The sequence below is a fragment of the Labrus mixtus genome, chromosome 12 (assembly GCF_963584025.1).
Source record: "Labrus mixtus chromosome 12, fLabMix1.1, whole genome shotgun sequence".
NCBI lineage: Eukaryota > Metazoa > Chordata > Actinopteri > Labriformes > Labridae > Labrus > Labrus mixtus.
Window position 1 is genome coordinate 4,405,297 of NC_083623.1, and position 26,794 is coordinate 4,432,090.

The following is a 26,794-nucleotide window of genomic DNA, read 5'->3' on the forward strand; positions in this document are numbered from 1 at the left end:
CAGAGGGCAGCAGCTCGTACTCTGTATGTAGAACACGGGATGAGTCACTGACAGTCTTATTGGCTTGCTTTAGAGAAGCCAGTTCAAAAATAGTCTGCAGGGATGTGTGATGTTTACCTCCTCTAATTTTCCAAGCAGTCTGAATCAATCTGATCGGACAGGTTGCCAAACCATGCTGTGATACCATACATGATTAGGCTATATGTTGTTGTTGAGTACTTACATTCCCTCAAATATGTCAAACAGTTATCAAAGTCAGAGAAATCCCTAATTTTATAGTTGTAATAGGCGGCCACCATGACAGAGACGACATGTTTACCATTGCCATGGAAACACTGCATGTTACGTCAAAGACAGCTACACATGAAAGTGGGAAATAAACAACTAGTTGTTGGTGAATATCATGACCGTATTTTAAAGTGACTTTCCTGACATTACTTTTACAAAATAGAATGAACATGTTACCTTTAATACATTTTTGTAAATTTAATTATACAGAGCACATTTCATGATTTCATTCAAATCCATAAATACGATTAAGAAATACTTTGGGGCCACAGTCAACATCCCTACAGATGGAGTAACTGCGCCCGGATAATATAGACATTTTCACCTTTACCAGCCCCACGTGAAAGTGATTTACAAATTACTGGATCAATAAATACAAACACAGCCACAAAATATAATATTATGTTTGAGTGAGACATTCCCTTTAGTGAATAAATCTACCTTCGGTGCTTCAAGTATAGTTTTTACTCTTATTTGCCCCGTCTCTCTGGAAGCAGAACAGTAAACATACTCTTAAAAATAAGGAGCTTTTTTTGTATCAAACTGGAGCGGTTGACTTTGATAACAATGAAAATAAATATATGAAGACACTTACATAGATTTTTATTGAAACAGAAATGCAGCTGACCTGAAGACTTTTTTAGTACAGTAAAAATCTAGGATTCATTCATGTCCCTATCCTTCTTCCTGCATCTCCCTCTATCCCATTTTATCTGTTCTTCATGAGTCTGGTTCTGCTCGAGGTTTCTGCCTCTTAAAAGGTTTTTCTTGCCAATTTGTAATATTACAAAGAGTAAGGTCTTTTACCTGAAAGTGTCTTGACATTTATCATGAATTGGCGCTATACAAATAAAGATTGATTGATCATGTGTTTACCCCCAGGAGTCGTACAATAGCTAGCTCAAGTAAATGATTTGTAACCTCACTGCAACGTTTAACTTGGAGGTATAGTTCACTGATTATCATGCACAAGTGCTGCTTTGAACAAATATTCTTCAGATAATCAAATATCACTGTTTATGTAAAGTCACACAGGTTAACTTTATGTGGTTAACTTTATGTTTTGAAGTTTTAAACACTTCAATTATACAGAATCTGTTTTGGCTTGTGCTCAGCAGGTCCTCTAAATAATTGCATCAAGCTGCTGAGTTTTCTCTGTTAAACTCCATCAAACAGTAACGAGGTCACCTTAACTATTTAAAAGAAGCTGAGTCGGACCAGTGCCAGTCGGTGAAGAGGAGCGTAGAGTAGCTCCTGCTAAACATTACAGGCTTTTTTCATACTTCTAAAACTGAAGATTTTGATATATTTAATTAATGATTGCAACCTTTGATGACCTCCTGGAAGAGGCGGGGGCTTTCGGCCGCTGTCAGAAGCGCACCTTCGCCCTGCTCTGTATGGTGGGCTTGCCCAGTGCAGGTGTGTATGTCTCCAATCTTTCACCTCTGATCACTGTTGACGGGGGGAAGGAGAGAAGCTGGCCCCGCCAACTTCAGCGGGACAGTTATAATGAGCACTAATTAAGAATAACAAATGTTTAAAAAAGGAAAAGTGCAACTAATGTGAGAGCAATGCTGCAGAAAATGATCGTATTAATATGTAAACTAAGATCTTTAATCTATCCTCACTGCCTCCAGCCGTGGAGTGAGGCAAACGATTTCAAGAGTGTTGTGTAAGAACTGTGTTTCGGTCTTTGCCCGTCTCTCGGTTAGGAGTACACTGAAACCCCTTTGGTATTTGGCCATGTCAACATCATGTAAAACAGTCTTGGCTTGACATAAGAACCAAGCCTAGACTGTAAGACTCTTATTCTGTCAATGTATGAATGATCTACTGTCTGGACTTTAAAGGGTTAATATCACCTAAAGCAAGATGGTCGAAGACAAATGTATGAAGCTATAATTGTAGCAAAACTATTTAAAAATGCATAAAATAGATCCACATATGTGTGCACAGATCTGTAAACAGATACACACATGCTTAAAAATGTTTTGGACCAGTGTACACATTTGTGAATCTGAAGCCGTATTTAGACTGCCACTTCAAGCTGCCATATTTACCCCCTTGTAACAATCAATCTGAAATCGCGGCGGTGTAATGGCGGGGGGGGGGGGGAGTGATCCCACCTCGACAGGCATGGCAGACAACTGCTTGGGGCCCCTGATAGCTCACAAACTTAAACCTAAGCAGTGGCACAAAATGTGCAAATTTAGCTATGACAGTAGGAAACCTCCCTTAGGGGGCCCCATCTGTTGCCCTGCAAAGTGTTGCAAGCACGACTGATGTGGTGAAACCAAAGTTTGTCAATCTAAGTCACCAAAGGAAAAAAAGGAATTCTTTGTCTATAGGAGAGAAAAAATAAAGAGGAAAAAAGAGGAAGAGGAGTCAGCGTTGGCTGGCAGACATAATGGTGATGAACGCTGGTTGATTTTTGCCTAGGGCCCCAACAGACACTTCTCTTGAATCGCCCCTGTGCGTATGTGTCAATCTGGAGCTCTCACAACGCTGAAACACGATGTGAGTGCACAGACTGTGACACCAATATTACACCGTCGCGGAATCAATATGAATGAACAAAGACGTGATGACGGCTGAGCTTGGTTACAGCAACTTGACGACAAAAAGCAGTCTGAAAAGAGCTTGTGAAGGCATTTGTGGATCTGTGTACACACACAATACCTGAATCTGTTTATGCATTTGCAGGATCTCTAAACAGATCTATAAATTGTAGTTTTACAACAATAATACCTCTATACCAGCAGGTCAGATGTATTGCATCTCTAACTGTAGCAACACATGCAATACACACAATAATTTGTATTTATTACTAATGTAACGCTTCTGTTCAACACATTTGCAAATATAATACATACTCCCAGAAGAGACATTCATATAGTTTAATGAGAATATGACCATGAAAGAATTAGAGAAAGATCAGATTTGTACTGCTGCATTCATTAAAAAAAACCTGCAACAAAACCTTCTCTGATGCAGGTGAGCAGATTAATCCAGCCAATTTACCTCAATGCAGAGACTTTAATGTCCCTTTATGTGCAGAACTCTTTGTTGCACATCAGCTGATATTATGATCCAAAACTCCTTAACTGGTGACATATTCATGGCTCACATAAGGTCATCCTGTGATCCTGAATTAATGGCGCACCACAGGAGTACATGATACATCCTGAACTCAGTCATGCATTAAATCACCAGCAGTCATAAACTACAAAAGAACCTCTTAATAATATTCTTTGAACCCTCTTTTTAAAGTGACACAGCAAGTTTCAGTTTACTCATTTTTATGCCAAAGCTGCTTTGAACACTATCTTCAGATAATAAAAGATAGCAGTCTGTGTGTTAAGCAGCAGTCTGTGTGTTAAGCAGCAGCTGTGTGTTAAGCAGCAGTCTGTGCGTAAAGTTGTGTTGTGTAACCCTTGTACACTTCAAGCATACAGAATGTGTTTTGGCTTGTGCTCAGCAGGTCCATTCAGTGATTGCATAATTCTGCTGCCTTCCTCTGTTTAACTCCATCAAACAGTAACGTGTTTTCAGCTCCACTGCAGATTTAACTATTTAGAAGAGGAGCTTGTTTTTTTTTTGGTTTTTTTTGGACTTTAGCTTCAGATTCACTTACATTGTGAAGAGGAGAGTGAAGAGTATCAAAAACTCTACCACTTCAATCTGTGGTTTGCTGAAGAGCACAGACTTTGACTTCATACAGTAGATCAAAAACCTGGATACACTTAGTGATGGCGACCTTTGATGACCTCTTGGAAGATGCAGGGACTTTCGGCCGCTGTCAGAAGCGTATCTTCGCCTTGCTCTGTATTGTTTCCTTCCCGTTTTCAGGTGTGTACCTGGGCATCGTCTTCCAGGGATACACCCCGGATCACTGGTGTCGGAGCTCTGCGGTGGTGGAGAGGAGGCAGGAGTGCGGCTGGAGCCTGGCACACGGTCGCAGGCTGACGCTGCCTCTGGTCAACAGCTCTGGAGAGCAGCAGCAGAGCAGCTGTGAGCAGTACGACGTGGACTGGAACACAACGAAGCTCACCTGCCTCACACAGGAACTGAACCTGACCAACCTTCCTGTTACCGCATGCAAGGTGAGCTCTCTGAGACTGACTTCAGTAAATGCTTTCTCACTATTTATGCTAAAGATTTCAGATGTTTCAGTGGATGATTGGTCCTGGTTTCATCTACACACAAAAACACCTTCAAATTCAATTATATGCAAAATGAGCATCTTCAGTTTTCATAACCAACTGGAAAATCGCTAAATGCAATTTAAGCGACTGGAAATGGTAAATATTCTGAAAGATAGTTTTACGAAATACTATTGTTTGCAGGGAGGGTTGCAGGGAACGTTATGAGAAGACGAATGCCTCTCTTCTTGTCCAGTAAATATGAATCAGCTGTCATTTGCTGCTTAGCCTAGCCTGGCTTAGCTTAGCTTGGCTTAGTGTAGCTTAGTTTATTTTAGTTTGGTTTATCTTAGCTTTTTCATTTTGCAGAGTCGCAGGAATCAAAGATTAACGTCCAACCTGACTACGCTTAAATAATCAATAATTTTCCTGCTGAGCAAGACTAGCTGCTAACCCTGTGCAAACTAATGGCAAGGCTAACCAGTGCTTATCAGTCCTACATTTGTTTTACATTGAAGAGTTACTCTCTGACAGAAAGCAAAAGAGTGCGTTCCCTGTCCTTCAAAACTACAGGAGTGGGTAGCGTTTGTGATTGTATTCTCGATGATATGAATTGACTTTTTGATTCAAACCAAAAGCGAGCAAGTTAATCTTCAATTTGTTTATATTTGTTTTTCGTTTGTTGAGAAGGGAAGTCCACTCAAGTGACCTTAAAGTTGTATAATGATGTTTTTGTGGCTGTGCAGCTGGAAAAACAGCTCTCTCTGGCCCCCCTGAGATGTAAAAAAAAAAAGTTCTGGCAGCAGTGTGTGCAGATTCTCAGAAGTTCAGAGACATAAATCAGAGAAAGAGGATTCAGTGTGCAAAGGCACTTCTCATTTTTGTTCAATGAGTCACACCAGTTAGAGTTGTATTTCTATCTGATTAAAAGGATGTTTTTATTAGTCACATGTGAGCATATTTAAGAATTTTTGTCTTTATATGAGCCCTGTCTGATTGGTCTTAACAGTTTTGTTTGTTTTTTTCTTTAAGGATGGCTGGGAGTATCAGTATGAAGGCAGAAAGTCCTTCGTCACAGAGGTGAGAAAATAATTCAATGCATTTGTATTTACATAAAAGGTTAATTTCAGAAACATTTCTATCTGCTTCAAATTTAAATAAAACATGTTTGAGGTCAAGTCCCGTCTTCTTAAAGGTCACATATTATACAAAACACACTTTATCTTGTTTTTCTAACTCTAATATGTGTCCCTAGTCTGTCTACAAACCCCCCAAATGATGAGAAAAGTCCATCCTCTCTGTCTTTCGCCTGCTCCACTTTTCAGAAAATGTGTGCTCAAACAGGCCGTTTGGAGATTTTCCCTTCATGACATCACAAAGGGCAGTAGCCCCTCCCCCAGGTGGGTGACACTCCCATAGCTAGGTGTTTGTTCTGCCCTCTGAGTCTGCCTTCTCACTGTAAACAATAGGACATGGAGCGAGAAAGCCCGAGTACACCCAAGCCCTTCCAGAGAGGGGGTGTGGCCAGACACAGCTCATTTACATATTTAAAGGTACAGACACAGAAACAGCCTGTTCTGAGCAGGGCTGAAATAAAGGGGTTTATAGACATGATCAAATACAGGATCAGAGTGGATTTAGAACAAGAAACTTCACACACACGTTTTGAGGAGCTCTGAGACTTATTTAAACTGGTTGAAGAGGAGGAGAATATGTCACCTTTAAATTGAAGAGAAAGCAGTTTAATATCATACTGTACAGACATGAAGTCATCCTGCATGTAGACGTGTAACCTTTGTCCTTTTTGCTCTCAGTTCAACCTGGTGTGTAAAGATGCATGGTTGGTGGACATGTACCAGTCCACTCTCAATATGGGCTTCCTCATTGGCAGCTTTGCTTTTGGATATTTTGCTGACAGGTGAGGCATTCAATTATTTTAGTACAACCACATAATCTTCTGTATTGGCTACATTTGTACTTCTATTAGTAGCAAACCATCAGGAGGATTGGAAAGAGAAGATTTAATGCACAGCAGACAACATGGTATCAATTTTATAAAGAGTCTATAACTGTATTCTAAGTAGTTCTAGTTACTGTAGATTATAGTTAATGGTTAGTAACCTCTATCATATGCTTTTGTTTGACCCCTTTTTATCAATCCTCTCCCTTTTTAACATCAGCCTAAACTCAGCTGACATGCACTTTCTGTTTTGTATTTTAACGATTTCCAATATTTTCTAACAAATCCTTCCCTCGTATGCGTAATTCTTAACCATTGTATCGTCTCTTCTTTTCTGCAGGTTCGGCAGGAAGATCAGCTTCTTGATATCCAACATACTGAATTTTGTTGCGGGGATTGTTCTGGCTGTGGCTCCAAACTACGTCTCCATCCTCGTGATGAGGATCATCTTCGCATTTGGGGTCAAAGGAGGCTGGATGGCTTCATACGTGCTGCGTAATGATGATTTAAAAAAAAATGTTTTCCCCACAAACATCGCAATAAGCACATCTACTGTAACTAACTTACTGGCTAAATAACACGATTTGTATTTTTGAACTGTAAACGCACAAAGTGGACTCTCAGACAGACATGCTACATGTGATTGGACACTACAGCATAAAAAATGTGTTTTTGAAAGTCTATCTAGTGGTCACAGTTAAAATTTACCTCTGGAAATCCAACTTTAAGAAAAACTTATGAACACAGTGAACCATTAACTTTCAATATAAGAGTCACGTAGAGGCATATATGACACTGCACAGCCTTGCTTAAAGTTATACCTGTTTTATGTTAATCCATCTTTAAGAATACTCTTTGATCTGATTTCAACAAAGCACACAGGGAAACATTAACTACTTAAAGAAGTGGCTATATGACACTTTGTGGCCCTTTCTCTTCTGCAAAGCCCTCCTTTATGGCCCTACATCACAATACATCCTAAAGGGCACTAGGGAATTCCCAAAGAAAGTTTTCTCCATTAAAGGGCACCTTAGTTGGCACGCCATGAATTTCCTCCAGTAGAAGGGAACAGAGAATGTCATATTTTCTCCCCCAAAAGAGCTCCCTTGCTGGTATTGGATCACATTTTCTCCACTTAAAAGGCTAGCTAGAGGCTACTTCTTTACATTTTCTCCGCTGGACGTTGTCACATTTTCTCCACTAGAAGAGCTCCCTAGAGCAGATGTTCTCAACCTAAGGACCCACCACCAACTCCTTCTTGAAAATCTTGACCCAATTTTCTGATATTTTTTCAACCAATCAGATTTATTGAATGGAAAATAGTGCAGTTTGGACCTTAGATGGTCCGAAACATGACGGAACAAAGAGAAGGAACAAAACCAACATGTTTTGCGACCCACTGAAAACAGCTCTTCGACCCACTTTTGGGTCCTGACCCACCAGTTGAGCACCACTGCCCGAGAGGACACTGAGAGATTCCCCAACTGAAAGGTCACTCTTGATATCATTTCTTCCATTTTGGGACCCTAAAGAGCAGAGCGCTGGGTTTTCTCCACTAACAAAAAAAACACCTTGGATTTCATATCACACTTTCTCCACTAGAAGGTCACTTATTGCTGCATTGTATTATTATGTATTCACAAGAAATATAATCCAGTGTCCTGTCTGCCTCTCAGTCACAGAGATCGTTGGGGTGGAGTACAGACGGACGGTGGGCATCTTATTTCAGATGTTCTTCAGTGTGGGAAACATCATCCTCCCTCTGCTCGCCTACTTCATCACTGACTGGCGTTGGCTGCAAGTCATTATCTCTGCGCCTTACATCTTTTTCCTGTCCTACTACTGGTAAACGAGCCACATTTGTTTCAACATACTTAGACAACCATCAACTTTAATCATACTTTCGGTAATCATTAGGCTTGCTTGTTTGGTTTCTTGTAATCCCAAAAAATGGATAGTGGATAGAGACTGAAATCGGGGAGAGTGAAAGTGAGGAATGACATGCAGGAAAGAAGCCACAGGTTGGATTTGAACCTGGGCCGACCTGCTTGGAGGACTGTAGCCTCCACACATGGGCCACACGTACTAACCACTAGGCTAACGGCGCCCTGGAAACGTTTGTTTGTTAACTTTTTTTTGTGTTGCAGGTTAATTCCAGAGTCTCCGAGGTGGCTCATTTCTCAGAAAAACACCTCTAAAGCTTTGGAGATCACTGAAGCGATAGCCAAAGAGAACAAGATGAAACTCTCCAAGACTTTTGAGGTGAAATGGTTCTGAATTCACATAAAAATTAAACTCTGCTCTAAAAAAATTACAACTTTTCTACCTTTTTAATGATTTGATTTATAACTTCAAATCATTTGTGTGATGATTTTTCATTCCAGACACTGACTGAGGATGAAGGCGACTCCCCCTCTGCTTCTCTAATGGACCTGGTCAAAACTCCAAACATGAGAAAACACACTTTCATCCTCATGTTCAACTGGTGAGGTTCACTTACTGTACCACCAAATATTTGTGGTTCAATATCTTTGAAATGAAACGTAAAAAGATATTGATTCTTGTTTTCCGTCCCTGCAGGTTCACCAGTGCTGTGGTGTATCAGGGTCTAATCATGCGTGTGGGGATAGCAGGAGGAAATGTCTACATCGACTTCCTCATCTCAGGACTGGTGGAGTTCCCCGCTGCCTTCCTCATCCTCTTAACCATCGAACGAATCGGTCGACGCCTTCCCTTCGCCTGCGCAAATATCGTAGCCGGAGCGTCCTGTTTCATCACCGCCGTTATCCCTGACAGTAAGAAGAACTTCTTATCCCTTGAATCAGTTTTTTTGCAACAACAATAATAATAGACGAGAAGCTTTACAAAAGAGCATCATGGGATAATATGCAGGAAGGATTTCTCCATTGACCCATTGTAAAGTGTCTCTCCTCCATATTAAGGTCTAGACAAGCTTCATTCAGTCAACTATTATTTGAGTGAGAACTGACAGATAGGGCCCGCTTTGGGAGGTCTCCTACTGTCATTGCAGAATTTGCACATTATGAGCTACTGCTGTGGTTTCATGTGTATCGGCACCCCCTACTGGTCTGGGGCCCCAAGCAGTTGACTTCCTTGCCTGAAGACAAGCAGCGCCTTGGGACGTCACAGTCCAATGGTGGTTGCTAGGCGTTGTTTCTCGCTAATAGAGCCGCACCATCCAAAGTGGGATGGATGCTGTCTCTATCCAAACATACATTCATTAGAAAGACTTTCTGTGTCATTTGAATTCTGTTTAAAGTCATTGTCAAACTAAGGTGTTCTGTATACAAAAAGGTTAAGCTTTCTAACTATGCACACAGTTCAAACGCAGCGCTGTCTCCGTCGCTGCAGGTATGTTCTGGTTTAAGACGGTGGTGGCCTGCATCGGTCGGCTCGGGATCACCATGGCCTTTGAAATGGTCGTGTTTGTTAACACTGAGCTCTACCCAACCTTTGTCAGGTAATAGATCAGTCCGAGTTTCACATTCATGACACAATATTTTTTTTAATTAAACAGAGAAATCGCTGAATTTTGGGGTTGTTATATACTAAACTTGTCTACAGGAACCTGGGAGTGTCAGTTTGTTCGACTCTCTGTGATGTTGGAGGCATCGTAGCTCCGTTCCTGCTCTACAGACTGGCTGTCATCTGGCTGGAGCTGCCACTTATCATCTTCGGTGGGTTTTCTTACATTGTCCTTAATGTTGACTGTGATAGTGATATACTAGACATCCAAAGGAACACTCTTATTATAACTTAGAGATGATTTTCTGGCGCTACTGAAGTGTTCTGTCTTCAATTTCATTTGTCCATTTGCATGCATGTTCTTTAGTTGCAGTGTTATGACCTTTCAGGGGCAGCAGTATGTAACTAATTCAACCACACTTTTAAATCTCAATGATATCATTCATACAGGAGCGGTCGCGTTCATCGCTGGAGGTTTGGTGTTGTTGCTGCCTGAAACCAGAGGAGTGCCTCTCCCAGAGACCATAGATGATATTGAGTTTCCTAACAGGTGAGGTATCTCCCAACTCATCCAAACATTTATAAGAATTTCTTTCAGTGGTGGAAAATATGGAGGAATAGATAGTGGCAGACGAAATTCAAAGATCTTATACTTGAGTAAATATAGCATTAAAGAGGCACAAAAATATCCATGGTGCCCAAAGATTTTTTTTAAAATAGCACCAACTTTGCTTATGATAATGTATTCAATGTGTTTGAAAAAATAAATAACCACTTATACAGCACCTCCCCCAGAACTTCACTTGCGCTTATAGGCAAACTCTCATGTTATGCAGATGATACTGCCTTCTATGTGAATGGAAGGGGGAGCATGATAAAGTTATTCACTGCTTCATAATTGACTTACATTTAAGAAGAGAAAAACAGCTATTAGGTTTCTTGGCGCTGCAATCTTCTATCACTACTTTCTAGTGTTGTATTACTCTAGATCTTGGTCTTGGTCTCAAGACCACGTCTTTCAAGGTCTAAGTCTCATCTCGGAATCACCAGCATTTTTACTCGGCTTTGTACCAGTATCAGACTGTATATCAAGACCAGTCAAGACCACCACTCAAGGGCTATTTTTTCACATCATTGTTGTGATTGGAAGTATAAAGCCCCTTTCTAAAACAACAAATAACTACAAAAAACTATTTGTAGTTTGGTTTGCCCCCTCGGTAACGACCTTTGGAATGACCTTATAAGTCCTTATTTGTAACATGACATGATATCAGCGGATCACTTCTGAGTGTTTTAACTTTAAATATATTTGATCAAACAGCAACATTTTGGAATCAATAGGTTAACAAAGTGAAGTATAACAACCTCAAAACTGGACAGGCATCAAACGTGATGTCTTACTCAGATAATGTATGAAATAATGCTGATCTGTTTTACGAACAGTTTTAATTCAAATTTCTATGATTTCCAGGAAAAAAGAGGATGTTGTGGAGAAGCAACAAAAGACGAAACTCCTAAACTCTGAGCTGACAAACAACAAAGAAACAACGACTGTGTGACTGTCTTTGTGTGCATGCGTGTGTGTAGTAGACTTTCATCACTGGGATACTGTACTGTATATGGCCCTCTGTAAAAACAAGGAAGTGTTTTTAATATATATTTTCCATAAAGCATGACTTCCCTGTTTCCTTTGTATTACATTTTATTTTTCCACTCTTACACAATTATTAACAAACCAGATCTTACAATCCAACATTAAGATGAACTGCTTCATATGTTCCCCTGCAGGAAACAAAACACTCGTTTATACAAATGATACCAGGCAACAAACATGTTAAAGAGTTGTCAAAAAAAGAAACGAGCAGTATTTCCTTGTGCCTGTTCAAATTCAAAACTACTTTCCATGTTAAAGGTGGTTTGTTGTTAATTGGCTCTGATGGTACTTTCTATCCAGTCGATAAACTTTGAAACTCGGGCGTAGACACCGGGTTTCATGGCATTGGCGCATCCCAGACCCCATGATGTCACCCCCTGCAAGACAAACTTGTTCTGGGCATTGCACACCAGAGGACCACCGCTGTCACCCTGCAGGGAGGCAAAAAGATAATATTATTCATTTCAACCGTTACAAAAATCAGACTGAAGGAGCCATTTTTACATATGCACTCCTTGACAAAGGTTCAGAGGGACTGAAATGCTGGGATTTTTTTTAATACATTGGTGACGGCGTGCTAGAGAAGTGTGTTTTTTCTTTTCAATGTGACAGTTTTATGTCCTACACACCTTCAAGATATAGTTAGAAGTGTGAACATCTCCTTAAATACATATGCAAAATAACATTTCAGGCAGATTGCCCAAGAAATCTTATTGAGTTGGTTGTGAGGGAAACTAGGGCTGAGGGAACATAGGGCTGAGGGAACATAGGGCTGAGGGAACATAGGGCTTAGGGAACATAGGGCTGAGGGAACATAGGGCTTAGGACACCTAGAGCTGAGGGAACCTAGGGCTTAGGGAACATAGGGTTGACCCTCTCAAATGCCCGCCAGCAAACAGCATTTTTTTTTCTTCCTTCTTACCTGGCAGCTGTCTATGCCTCCCTCGATGTTTCCAGCACACATCTCGTGGTCTCTGACTCTGCCATTCAGGTAGGACGGACGATTACAGATCTTGTTCTCGATCACGGGGAAACCAGCTTCCTTCAGGACGCCATCCCCTCCCGTACCTGCGACACAACACACCTCCCTGCAGTTATCCACCCATACTCCTCTACCTCTATCATCATTACTCCCCTGAACTCAAGTTTTCCAGTATGGTTAGTTTGCAGGAAATGTAACGAAGTTTACAAAAAGATGTTCTGCACGCTTAATAAATTAGACTTCAAATATACATCCCTTTGAGTCTGAAACATTGTTAACTTGTTAACCTTATTAACATATAACATTACAATAATTTAAACAAGTCATAAATATGCACATGAAGTCCTGTACCTTGAGTTTCACCCCATCCAGTAACGTAACACTCGGTGCCACTGGGGACAATGTAGTCCTTCTCTGGCAGACAAGCTGGCAGGACTCTGTCATTTATTAATGCAGGGCTGAAACACACAAACAAAAACATTTGAAATCAATTTCAGCTGTGATTATTTTATTTTTTAAAGCAACAATATGTCACTTTTCCATCTTGAAATAGTCGTTTCAAAGTCGATCTAGTAGCACAAAAAATGTCAACAGGCAGAATAGCTTCTCTCCATGTCCATGTCCACAGATCGCCCCGGTTACCTGCTTATAGCTCTATTATGCTGTATCGTTTAGAGGGTCGTCGTTGTCTCATGTTTAGCAGCTTTACCGGGTGCAGAAAATCATCTAACCCGAGTTATGTCTCCGACTTGCATACAAATAAATAAACAAATCCATCTTACACAGAAAGCTGTCTCTACAACGGGATGTAGAAGCTAGCTGTCATATTTGTGCAATATCCGGTTATATAACCGTACGTTGTCGGTCGACATGGGTTTTTTGACTTCTCACATTCCTGCCCCTCTGCTTGTCAACAAATGCATGTTGTCTGTGCGCCAAAGCGTACCAAATTCCTACATACTGTTGCCTTTTAAAGGTTTTATATGCGATTTTTTGATCCAGAAGATGGCTCCCTTGAGCACCAGCATGAAACCAAAACAACTCGCGCTGCATTGTTGTGTTAGCATGCTAATGCTAGCGATCTTTATTATGCTCTTATCTTCACACTGCATGTAAATTTACCTGAAATGAGCGTGATCTAGAAACACAGTTAATCAGTGAGTACAGTATGTTATTCTTCTTTTCTCTAGTCCCTCAATTAAACAACTTTTATACACGAGGGGAGGAGTCAGCTGGCCGTCCTGGCGATGTAAACAAACTGAACATAGGACTCTGAAAACTCTGAAAGCATCACAGACAGTGGGACTCGGGTGTTACACCCATTGTAGACAGTCATGACTCACAGAGTTATTTTCAGAGGATATACTTGATTTATATTGTATTTAAGTGTGAAAAATCACATATAAAGACTTTAAACAGATAAAACATAATGATAAATAGCAGACGCGTGTTAAAACCTTATCAGCCTCTTTCTGTTTAAATCTTATTAAACTGGTTTTCGGTTTTGTGTTCAGTCGTGCACTCACGTCTGCAGTTTCAGCAGAGCGATGTCAGCTCCGTTGGGTTCCAGCACCAGTTTCTCCAGGTTCTTCTCTTGTTTAGCCGCCTCACTGGCTCTCTCTGTGTGGACACCCAGGATGACCTTGTAGGCCCCGGGCCGCCTGGACCTACATGAACACATTCATAAACACACACTAGTTTATCAAGTGTTTCTGTGGTTACAGGATTTTGGTTTGTGGATATTTTCGGTGGTTTCTCGCTGACCTCTCCAGACAGTGTTTGGCAGTCAGGACCCACTGAGGGTGGATCAGAGTTCCTCCACAGAAATGAATCCCAGTACTGGAACAGAGATGGACAGTAATGCATTACATTTGACACAACAATAAACCAATTACAACACTATTAACATCCACTTTTATTTCAAAATCTACTGATAAACAATTTGAGTTTGAGCATTTCGGCTCTAAGGGATAAATAAATAAAGGGACAAAAAATTTTGAGCTAGAAATCAAATTAAATATATTGATTCTTTGACATGAGCTAGAGAAAGTGTACTCTTATATGGTTCCTTTACTTCTATAAAAGTACACATAAATAGAATGTCAAATATTGTATTGATTATTCCTACATTGAAACCTGCCTTCAGGTCCTGAGCACTTACAGTGTTAAAGATGCAGCGTCCACAACCTAGATTTCAGAGCGCTTCTCTTCAGTTTTTATCGTTCCGCTTCCCTTGGTAGAGCCCATTTTTAATCTGTCTGTATGCCTCATATATGCTTCATATCAAGAAATAGATTTCTAACCCTAGATGTGGATTCTCCGATGAGGGAGAAGGCATGTTCAACTTTTTACAACTGATGTTGCAGACACACTGTCTGAATACACTTTTTTCCCCCAACACATACATTGATGTTTAAAAACCTTAATCCTATTTGAAAATGTAGGAGTCATATTTTCTAGTTCTCGCTCTACTCACTTGGTGCGGAGGCTGATTTGCCAGGGCCACGAGTGAGGTTTGGACACGCAGCCTCCAACGATCCGGCCGAAACAACGCTTTGGTTTGGTGACGGGAGATCCGCACTTCAGACCGGCTGAACGGCAAAGATCAGAGTTATGAATTTAAACAAGTGAGAGGGGGGGGGACCTATCATTTAAATGAATATGGTAGTTCAATCTATTTTTTATGCTGAAAGATAGTTCTCCAAGCGGACGGCCCCAGCTTGAATCTGACTTGTGGCTCCTTTTCCCCGCATGTCATTCCCCACTTATTCCCTCCCTGATGTCAGACTCTATCCACTATCCTAGCTCTACAATAAATTTTAAAAAGCCCAAAAATAAATCTTAAAACAGCAATGAAATTCTCACTTAATTTCAGATGTTTGTGAAAGTTGCAAAAGAATATGTCCTAGATGTTTTGTTCATTGCTAAATCCTAAAGGATGAGTTGAAAAAGTGTTTTGGGTAGCTGGTTGTTTTGCTAATTTGAATTCCCTTTAAAAAAGAAAAAGTTGAATTTTCTGAGCTGCAACAGAAGGCTCAGAGTTCAGAATGCATGCCATGTATATTTTGAAAAACTTTTATTTATACATTCTTGATTAACTTCTTACATTAGACTAGATGTCCAATATTTTTAAGTTGGTCAAAAAGTTCAGTTATTAATCGTCATGTTTCTTCACACTTATAACGATGACGTACCACAGTCAGGTATCTGACAGTAGTCCCACTTCTTGCTCGGGTCAGTCGTGTAGCACCACGGTCCGTTCACGTCGTTGTCTGGGTTTCTGCAGCTCTGGAAGTGACACAAACGTAGAAAATTAAAAAGACATTAATATAATATATACTGTCGAGACTTACAAACATTTCTGTTTCTTTAATCTGGATCAAAATGATCAAATTCATTCAGTCTACTGCTCACTTTCCTATCTGTTATTTGCTCCCGTCCTCTAAGAGAATTGTCCAAAATCGGGGCCCTTAATTATGGCAGATGATCTGACATTTTTTGTCAGATATCCGGGCGAGGCTCAGTTGGTAAAGTCTCATTCTGTAGAAAATAATATCTCTAATTAGACACTAACTTAGCATTAGCAACCCCCTCTCTACAGCTCCACCCTCTTGTCCAAATATGATCACCTGTGGCTACAAATCAAACAAAGTTTACTGCCCGGATGAAAGGTTTTAAAAACTGCAGACTTTCAAATGCTGCACACAAATACTTACGCTGCCTTCCAGACCCTTGTCTGGGTGGCTTTGTGGGGTGAAGCTGTTGTGTGTGTGAGGGTTCTGAGAACTCCAGGCCATGCAGGTAACGCCGAGTATGGTGATGGAGGTCGGACCTCTGTACGTACCCCCATTTCCAATCTTACAATCTAAGACACGGGCAGAGAAAAGAAACTTCAAAGAAAGCTTGAATCTGTAAAAAGAGGCACATTCTATGAGGTAGTGATTTTACCTTCCGTCGTTGGGCCTTGGGTGGGGGAGGACGGGGGCTGGGGTTTGGTAGCTGTACTGGAGGATCCTCCTCCAGAGGGACTGGTGGAGCACTTCTCCAGGTTGCAGTACTCCCAGCGGGTTTTGGGGTCCGTTGTGAAACACCAGGGAGCCTTGTCTCCATCAGGGTTCCTGCACAGATTCCTCCTGAGATCCCTGTTGAGAGAGAAACCAGAAACAAGACATTTCACAGCAGTTGGAATAGAAAATCCAGTTTATAAAATGTTTTACAATAAGCGGAAGAAAGTCTAAACTGCACATTCTTTAGAAGTTGCATTTGGGTTTTCTTCTAGATCCAATAGCTGAAAATGACAAGTTCACACATCAACTACACTTTTTAAATTTCATTTTTAATTTCATTTTGATTCTGGCAGCAGGACCTCAAACTGAAATTAGATTAAAATCAACAGACTCATCAGATTACCCACAATTCACTGCAGTATAACCTGCTTTTCAAATGAACAAATATGTTTACGAGCTGACACAATTACATTTCATTGGATGAATTTATGTTAGTAAGTCCGAGCTCATAAAACATTTTAATGGAGCTACAATCACTTGTGAGGTAATTAGATCAATGAGATGAATAAAATGTTTTTTTTTTAATATCTGGGAAATCTTGAAGTAATCAATTTATACGGAGTAAAAATATTTGTCAAACAGAATGAAGCCAAATGTTTTGTTTGATCATCAACCTAGATTTTCAACCTAGAGTTTAGACAAGACTTTGTTATTGTTTGCCATTTAAAAGTGCGTTGTCATGGTGATTTTAAAATCTAAGAGACACTAGTTGATGCTCACGCGTTGGGGAAGGCCTGTGGAGTTTTCTGGTGGGTGTGAGGAGTCATGGAGGTCCAGGATTGGCATCTTTTCCCGCTGATGGTTTCTGATGTTATGCCTCGATAGCTGGAGCCGTTCCCCTCGTAGCAGTCCTCCTCCTCTGGTGGAATAACGGCGTCATCTGCAGGAGGAGGCGAGAATCAAACCTCAGTCATTGACACCTTCTTCATTTATATACAGCTGGAGGAGGAGCTCGATCATCACTGTTGTTTTCTGAATTATTTATCTCTTATTATTATGCATACGTCATTATACTCAACTCAGCTTTATTTATATTTAGTTAACTTCCATTCATACATAAAAACATGCAGCCCAAAGTCCTTCACTAAAGAACAGAAAGAAAATAACAGACATTGAGAGCAATGGAAAAAAAATCACAAAATTAAATTAAAACAAGAAAGAAGATAAAGAAAGTTTAAAAAAAAAGATGACATAGAATAAAATAAGATCAATATATGAATAATTTGCCATTACACAAGGAATGAAAAGAAATGATTAAAATAGCCTAAATTGATAAGAAATAAATGATAATATGACCTTATATATATATATACAAATTAAGCTTAGAAACTTCAAAATGAAAGACAGAGTTTGTAAAAGCAAATTACCGTAAAACTTCAAAATAAAAGCTCATCCCGATTAGAGGCCCAGGCCCTTTTACTGGCCGGGTGTTGACACACATTTAGGTTATTTTATTGCGTTTTTTTTCTCTTATCATAATTTTATTAATCACACAGCTGATTTTAATGCCCTCGTCTTTGATCACCGTCTTACCCGGGTCGGCTCCACAGCTCGGCACTTTGCAGTACTCCCAGCGAGTCTCAGAGTCCGTGGTGTAACACCAGGGCATCCTCTCGTTGTCAGGGTTACGACAGTAGTTGCTGTCTAGGCCTCTGACGAGCAATCACACAGTATTAGTGTTAAATGAAGGTAAAATGAATCAAATGATAAATGAAACATTCATGTTATTATGTTTGTGTGTTTTTAACAACAGGATAAAAAATAGAAGCTCACCAAAATAAAAGTACTGCGACTAAATCCTACAATATAATAACTTAGATGTCAAATGTCAACTAAATGGATTCTTCTTCAATGGAGAAACATCTTATGGGTGTTCCTGCGTTCCTTACTTGCAGGGGTAGTTGTCTGGCATGCGGTTGTGTTTATGTGGCGTCTGAGTGGACCAGCTCTGGCACGTTTTCCCCGACTCTGTCACAGCTACCGTGCCTCTGTAAGCTCCACCTTCACCAGTCGCACAGGTCAACTCTGGGACGATGGTGGGGGGCTCAGATTCTGAGCGGAAGAGATGGCATGGATGGGGTTGATGAACAAGTCAAGATGATTTACTTCTTCCTTCATTTCTCATCTTTTTAGCCTCTCAAATTCTTTTTATAATGTCTCTATTTGTCTGCACTTTATCTGTTTTCAGCTGCAGCAGCAAGGCTCTTACTTGCGGGGGAATAAAGCAATCCAAGAAAATTAAAGGCAGGGTTGGTTGTTTTCTAAAACTAGCATGATTTTGAAAGTAGCATTCCCCTCAGTGCTGCGTCTACACTGAGGGGAATGCTACTTTCAAAATGCATTGTGTAGAAACTACGTCGTCTCATGTCTCATTCAGCGGTAAGTAAACTCACAGTATAAACTCCTAAAGTCATCTGTGACGCGCTTTGAGTGTGGGCTAGTGAAGGCAAGGAGTAGAGAACGAGCAGGGAGACAGGGAGGCGCCTGATTGGTTCATCAGATTGGTACCTCGTGGCAGACATTGGTTAAAGTTTGTACACGCTTACAAACTGCTACAGATGACGGCTTTTCTTTGTTCCTTTTTCAGAGAACATGAGGTATTCATTTCAGTCAGGACCTAAAGACAATTTCAACCAAAATCTGCAGATAGAGATTGTTTCACCATGTTTTAGGATCTCTGTGCTATGGTAAAAAAATATTATAATTTCTTCTTTTTCCCTCAGGTCAGCCTTTTCACTTTTAAGGTCCTGAAGCAAGAGGAAGTTTAACATCTTACTTGAGGCAAGGTTACCTCTGTGAGTATGATCCAGTGACTGAAGGAAGACATTTGGTTAAAGGGTAAGTGTACATATTTGAATAGCTACAATGAATGCTTCGTAGTCTGTTAGCACATGTAGTAGATGCATGTTCTTGTCATTCAACCAAGACAAATGTTCTCATACTTTTTCTTAATTCTTCTGTTTCTGACTCTCAGGGATTGAAGCGGAGGCCGATAAAATGGTAAAATTGGAAGAAGTAAAAGACACATTATGCAAACTGAAAGGTGGACTTACCACAGCGGGGTATTGAGCAGAAATCCCATCGTTTGGTCGGGCTGGTGGTGAAGCACCAGGGTCGAGGGCTACCATCTGGGTTTCTGCAGTAGTTCTCCTCAAGATACTTCTCTGGAAGACTAGACAAGACAGAAAGTGGAAGTAAATCTACTACTGTTTGTTTCTAGAGAATGTTTATGAAATAGTTGTTAAATTCTGCTTGGTGAGCTGTTGGGAGCTCTTACGCGCTGGGGTTGTAGCCATGGTTGTTGGGTTTCTGGGAGTCCCAGCGTTGGCAGGTGTAGTCGTTCTCTGTGGTGGCGACTTTTCCTCTGTAATCCTCACCGCTGCAGAGTATACAATCCTCTGTGAAGGAACAAGCACACGTTCATCACATCACCTCTCTGCGGTGTTGGGCTGCCTTTCCATTTATTTCTGTTGTGCAACATTTGTGCAAAGGCATTTGTTGTGTGCTGTATTATCACAGAAACATATCACACAGGGGGAACATCTACCTCAATATTTCTAATGGATTTTTGTGTTTCTGTAGTGTCAATGCATAGGTCCTGTGAATGCATGAATGTCTTACATAGCTTATATTGTATGTTCCTGGTTTTGTATCACATGACCTGTCAGGGGTTATATATATATATATGGAGGTATGTCTACTCACTTGTTCATGTCTGATGAAGAGCGAGGGCCTGAGACGTTACATGTGATGAGATTACCATTAAATTCAATTTAACTGGAGCAGCTTCTGGTGTGCAGACTTTTCTATCTTTGGATGTTTTTTGATCAGCGCCCAGTACTTGAGTTTTGTAAGCTACATTATTGGAACTCCAGTATGCTCACAAAAAAAGTCTACTGCCATTCCTAAAAAACTCACATCCCTGATAATACACTCGACATGGACACAATCATTTAAATCCTACCAGTGCAGCTTTGTACGTTGCAGTGTTCCCAGCGGGTGTTTGGGTCTGTGGTGTAACACCAGGGTCCTCCTTCGTCTCCATCAGGGTTTCTGCAGAAGTTGGACTCCAGGTCTGCTAGTGGGTGTGTCTGCGCCCTGAAGCTACCATAGACACATTTCCAAAAAATATTTAAATCTATATGCTGGGTGTGAAAGTATTGTGTTCAAAAAGACATAATATGTGAGTACACACTTTGGCTTATGTGGGTATTGTGCTTCCCATCTCTGACATGCCTTTCCTGTCTTCGTTTTGGACTTTGTTCCTCTGTAATCTGTTCCTAATCCATTTACACACTCCAGTAGGTATCCTGGAAAACACAGAAAACCTGATTAGATCACCAGAATGAGAGATGATGAAAATACTTTCTGGTGGACATAACTGAGCAAATCAAAACTCAGGTACAGCGTCATCCCCAAAACAGATTACAACATGTTTCCCTCTCCTCACTGTGTTTGTGGTTCATCAGAACATGACTGATCGTGCATCATAGGCTAAACATTAACCACAGTGTGGTGAAGGTTAAAAAACAAACAGAATTGCTCCGTCATTACAGTACGAGTGAAAAATAATAGGAGAAAAAGATAGTGTTGTAGTCAAGACCACATTAACTGAGACCAAGACATGCCCAAGACCAGAGTGGTCCTAGACCGAGACAAGACCAAGACATTTAGGGATCCTGACCGAGTCAAGACCAAGACATTTAGGGATCCAGACCGAGTAAAGACCAACACATTTACGGATCCAGGCCGAGTCAAGACCAAGACATTTAGGGATCAAGACCGAGTAAAGACCAACACATTTAGGGATCAAGACCAAGACATTTAGGGATCCAGACAAGAATAAGACATTTAGGGATCCAGACCGAGTAAAGACCAACACATTTAGGGATCCAGACCGAGTCAAGACCAAGACATTTAGGGATCCAGACAAGACCAAGACATTTAGGGATCCAGACCGAGTCATGACCAAGACATTTAGGGATCCAGAATGAGTCAAGACCAAGACATTTAGGGATCCAGACCGAGTAAAGACCAACACATTTAGGGATCCAGACCGAGTCAAGACCAAGACATTTAGGGATCCAGAATGAGTCAAGACTAAGACATTTAGGGATCCAGACAAGACCAAGACATTTAGGGATCCAGACCGAGTCATGACCAAGACATTTAGGGATCCAGAATGAGTCAAGACTAAGACATTTAGGGATCCAGAATGAGTCAAGACCAAGACATTTAGGGATCCAGACTGAGTAAAGACCAAGACATTTAGGGATCCAGACCGAATCAAGACCAAGACATTTAGGGATCCAGACAAGAATAAGACATTTAGGGATCCAGACCGAGTCATGACCAAGACATTTAGGGATCCAGAATGAGTCAAGACCAAGACATTTAGGGATCCAGACCGAGTCAAGACCAACCATTTAGGGATCCAGACAAGACCAAGACATTTAGGGATCGAGACCGAGTCAAGTCCAAGACATTTAGGGATCCAGACTGAATCAAGACCAAGACATTTAGGGATCGAGACCGAGTCAAGACCAAGACATTTAGGGATCGAGACAAGACCAAGACATTTAGGGATCCAGACCGAGTCAAGACCAAGACATTTAGGGATCCAGACCTAGTCAAGATCAAGACATTTAGGGATCCAGACCGAGTCAAGACCAAGACATTTAAGGATCCAGACCGAGTCAAGACCAAAACCAAGGCAGGGTGAGACAGAGACAAGACCAAGACAGTTTGGGAATCGAGACCGAGTCAAGACTAGGACCACAATGAAAAATCATCCTCTTGTGAAATAAATCAAACTACAAATTAACTGAAGTGATTTGTTCTTTCAGAAAGGGGGCATTTTCCTTCTGATCAGAGTCCGCCGAGTCTTAGACAACACCAAGTAGAAATGCTTTCAATTCCCAGACGAGACCTTCAAAAAGTGGTCTCAAGACCGGTCTTAAGACCAAGACCGATTTTGAGTAACAACAGTAGAAAAAGACAAATGTACTTACCATTTTTCTCGTACAAAACGGTGCTGGTTCTGCGCAGGACAGTCTCTACTTTGGAGTTTGCAGCTGCTGTCCAACACTCTTGGTCCTTTTCAACATATATGAAAGCTCTGTGAAAACAAAGCAGGTAGACGTAAGGTTGGAATGCTGAGCAGTAAATTAAATATTTGAATTGTTTAAAGGTCCCATATTATGCTTTTTCTGGTTTTATATGCCCTTTAGTGTATTTTCCAAGTGTCCTGTGCATGTTTAGGCACATCTATGTGCAAAAATTCTGCGGAAACGCGGCTTCTCCTACGTCCTCCTGTTAGCTGTAGCATTAGCCGCATGTAACCCTCGGTTCTAGCCCCCCTCGATAAAAATGTGTCAGTGCGGCGTCATTGTCAGTGTGAGATCACTGATCTAAGCCCATTGGCTCGTTGTGGCAAGCCCTGCAGCTCATGTTGAAATTTCCTAGACGCGTGCTGAGCAACTGACCAATAACGACAGAGCAGATCGGCAGACCAATCAGAGCAGACTTGGCCCACGTGGGGTCTAACAGTGTGGGCTCAACAGAGTGTAGCTGACGGACTCAGAGCGGAGAGGGAGCAAGGAGGAGCAGTACATGAAAACAGACACTTTTTTCGGACTTTAGCTATTGTGAACGTACAAAAGTAGGAACATAGATTAAATATACGAACCCCAAAAAGGGCGTAATATGGGCTCTTTAAAGTGCAAATGAAAAAGTTGGATTTCAAAATCCTGAAATTACCTGCACGTGAAAGTCGTTTCAGCGTCACATTTGGCAGAACACTCGGCCACAGTGTTTACTGAGTACTGTCTTTTCTGCAGTGAGAGGATCCATGCTCCTCCAGTTCTGGTGTAGCCGTCCACTTCATCTCCACTTACTGAAATCAGAAACACAAAAAATCAATCTATTGTCAAATATACAAGCTGACCATCATTCACTGCATGAATACATTTTGTCCTGGACTCCAAACCGGGTTATGGTTTAATGATTTTAAGTCCCTCAATTTCAAAAGAAAGAAAATTGTGTGACTAAAAACTAATTCATGTTGGGACACAAAAATGTTCCTAGTTGAATCATGCAACAAGATTCCCAATTAAAATAGGTACTAAGACAATGGTTCTCAACTGGTAGGCTATGGGTTCGGGACCCACCACCACCCCTAAATGACCAGCCCAATTTGGCCACTCAAATTTATTAAAAAAAAAAAATAGAGCAGTTTTGACAATACAAAAGATCAAAGAATGCCGATTTAAAAACAAACAATGGTTTAATGACAACCAAAATGACCAGCAGGTGGCAGCACTGAAGAGGAAAATATTCCCTCTTCAACTCAGTTAGCAGCTTTTTTCAACAGAAATCAACCAAAAAAGTGTATCATATTAAGCATGCTCTTGGTTTTGTGTTTATAAAAAAAAGGATGCTTGTCTCCTGCCACATTTGCCTGAAGAAGGCCCCCATTGGGGGCTGAACAGTCTGACGTTTCTCTTTTTTTCTGCAGTTTATACTTTTTGTCCTGCACCTTTATGCAATTTGCTTGGATGTGCGCACACTGGTCTTTTTTCTCTGTTTATTCTACTGGCCATAGGTCATGAGCGTTCCCTTTTTTTAAGTAGGTAGAGTTGTGTATCATCTGCATAACAATGGATTATACATATTTGTGTCATTGTTTGTATTTCAGGATCAGGTTAAGGCTTGTGTACAAAAAAATAAAAAGACCAAATATTTCTCCTGTGGTACTCCATAAATTATATATGATCTAGGTTTCAACTTGTTAACAATGATTCGATCAAACCCAAACTTAGCAGATAACTACGACACAATCACATTTCACTACCAACTCATATATATTAGAGCAGGTGTTCCCAAACGTTGGTCATTAACCTCAGGCAGGGACCCCCTCTAGCAACTTCTTAAATTCCTTGGACATTACGATGGAAAAAACCTTGAGACCAAGAACACATTTGGTCACTCCACTACACTTCTTACTTCATATATTAAAGACATACTTTTTGTGTGCTGGCTCATAATGACACGTTTTTGATGCCCAAGTGGCATTCAGTGATGTTAAGGTTTCCTGGTGGTCTTTTCTTTTTAGTAATGTTTCAATAAAACAAGGAGGCTGGTAGCTGTAGTTGTCAGTGGTGCAAACATGTTTCTGATACATCGCACATAGCGGCTCGATTGTGACTGGCTGGAGAGGTGTGTGTTACTCTTTTTTTTACAATATGCTCAGGTGTAATTCATATCAGATCAGCGCTTGGCTAAAAATTTAAACAACAATGTACAATTAATTTACTCTTACATCTGGATTATTCTATATCTACAAATTGAACAAAGTACCTGTATCCTCACACGTCTTCTTGTACATACCAGCTTGTTTAAATAACGAAATCAGCAATGAAAATACATTTCAATCAACTTTGACAGGCTTGTCATGATGGCGTAGCTTTGCCGAGAAGAAAATTATTGTCTGTTTTTTAAAAACTTTTTTACTTGTTAAAAGAGTAGAAATAATCTGAATTTGAATGTTAAGATGCTTCCATCTCTTACCTGTGCAGATCAAAGCTCCCAGGAGGAAAGCTATTTTGTACAGGTCCATGTTGAGGCCCTTTTCCTAGCAGCTCATAGTCGATTCCTCCTGGTGTATTATTGGGCTCCTTTTAGCGTGTCGGGGAAACAAATAGGACAGCTCAGTCAATCATTGGCATGACAAGGACGGTAAAAGATCAACAGGTCAAAAACCTCTCCTCTAGCTATTCAAAAAAAGAACACTACATAATGCATCACAATCATTTAGACCACATCATCAACCTTTTTCTGTGATGAATATTATTTCCTGTTTTTGAATGTAGCTGGTTGCTGTCTTAATAATAATAATAATACCTTTAATTTGTAACGCACTTTACATTTTTGCAAAAAAATCTCAAAGTGCTACAGGGAAAAAAAAATAGAAATAAAAACAAATTTCATCAACTAAGCAACTAACGAAACTAAAAGCACAAGCAGAAGGCTTTGTTAAAGAGGTGGGTTTTTAGGGCCCTTTTAAAAGCATCAGCAGACTGTGGGGCCCTCAGCTGCTCGGGGAGAGAGTTCCACAGACTGGGAGCAGAGGAGTCGTAGTCTTACCTTGTTTCACTTGTGGAACAGAAACTCATGTGAGGTTCTTTGTCTCTGCTGAGATGCTCCCAGATGTCCTCAGCTACACTTCAACAGCTACAGCACTTTTAGGAGACTTGCACAAGCATGAGCTTTGACCTCTTTCCATATCATTTGTTTTGCTTTATCAAGACGCCAATTCTTATCTTGATTACTTCAGAATTATTTGTGTCCATCCTGAACATGCTTGTATGTCCTTTTGTGGGGATAAGAGGGACACTAAACATAAGTCAGAGGCTTTATGTTAAAGGCGGGGTGACTTTGACAGTAGTTGTTCGTGCGGGCGTTTTACTGTTTTGATATAATGTCGACTTGATTTTCATTCACATTGTGATTACTATGTGTTCTGCATCAAAAGAAATCAATATGTTTAGTTAATCTTCAGCTAAAAGGGACCAATGTCCTCGACTGCAAACACAAGATTACAAAACAATTTACTTTAGACCGACCAGTGTTCATACAACGTAGGAGTGAATTTGTTCTGTTATAGAGAAGCCTGCTTAAAAAAATAAAAAAAATCACCCTTTAGGACTGCTTTCTGTTCAAAAATAAACATTAATGACGAGCTTTATTATGAGCTTAGTGATGTGTAGTTTTCATTTTGATAAGCCCTGTAGCCCAAATTTAAAAAAATCTCAAAATAATTAGTGGCCTTTACCCAAAGCTTTGATCACAACTATGACCATAATGAAGAATTGCGTAATTGAAAATTTCTTCTTCAACCGGAAAAAAAGAATCTCTCACAGCAATTCAGTGTAAAAAAATCAACACACACTCATCCTCAAAATTTTGCTAAATGATGAAATAAAAAAGTATTCCACTTTTATAGAATCACTTTTTAAGTTTTTTGCGTAGTTCACATTATTGCATGTACTGCTTGGTAAAACTCATCTCCAATATTCAGTTTATACATTTTCAAATGTGAGTTAAACATGAATTAAGAACTTAGTAATTTCAGTTTATTTATTGGGGACCTGATAGGAAAAGCCTTTATAGGCAAATAATAACAAATAATGATTGATTGTGTTATTTATTACTGCA

At 40.4% G+C, this 26,794-nt stretch overlaps 2 protein-coding genes across 3 annotated transcripts; one reads left to right on the plus strand and one right to left on the minus strand.

Annotated features, from left to right (window-relative positions):
* The first annotated feature begins 1,506 nt into the window (after nucleotides 1-1,506).
* LOC132984699 (solute carrier family 22 member 2-like) lies at nucleotides 1,507-11,562 on the plus strand. 2 transcript variants are annotated; one of them, XM_061051588.1, is made up of 13 exons: nucleotides 1,507-1,707; nucleotides 4,138-4,391; nucleotides 5,463-5,510; nucleotides 6,245-6,348; nucleotides 6,731-6,885; nucleotides 8,067-8,235; nucleotides 8,538-8,652; nucleotides 8,775-8,875; nucleotides 8,971-9,185; nucleotides 9,763-9,871; nucleotides 9,976-10,088; nucleotides 10,327-10,426; nucleotides 11,348-11,562. In XM_061051588.1, the coding sequence occupies exons 1-13, from the start codon at nucleotides 1,605-1,607 to the stop codon at nucleotides 11,433-11,435; spliced, it is 1,674 nt and encodes a 557-aa protein (XP_060907571.1). In that variant the 5' UTR covers nucleotides 1,507-1,604; the 3' UTR covers nucleotides 11,436-11,562. The 2 variants fall into 2 exon arrangements, with proteins under 2 accessions (XP_060907571.1, XP_060907572.1); XM_061051589.1 differs by lacking the exon at nucleotides 1,507-1,707 and having other exon boundaries at nucleotides 3,773-4,391.
* On the minus strand, nucleotides 11,561-25,742 carry plg (plasminogen). Its single transcript, XM_061051586.1, has 20 exons — nucleotides 25,724-25,742; nucleotides 25,148-25,254; nucleotides 23,339-23,474; nucleotides 22,591-22,697; nucleotides 20,775-20,889; nucleotides 20,544-20,683; nucleotides 19,857-19,977; nucleotides 19,633-19,751; nucleotides 18,469-18,631; nucleotides 18,113-18,231; nucleotides 17,300-17,459; nucleotides 16,461-16,654; nucleotides 16,229-16,377; nucleotides 15,707-15,800; nucleotides 14,989-15,103; nucleotides 14,277-14,351; nucleotides 14,039-14,179; nucleotides 12,864-12,970; nucleotides 12,453-12,598; nucleotides 11,561-11,961 (listed from the first exon to the last, which is right to left on the minus strand). The coding sequence occupies exons 2-20, from the start codon at nucleotides 25,194-25,196 to the stop codon at nucleotides 11,800-11,802; spliced, it is 2,412 nt and encodes an 803-aa protein (XP_060907569.1). The 5' UTR covers nucleotides 25,197-25,254; nucleotides 25,724-25,742; the 3' UTR covers nucleotides 11,561-11,799.
* Nucleotides 25,743-26,794: the final 1,052 nt, after the last annotated feature.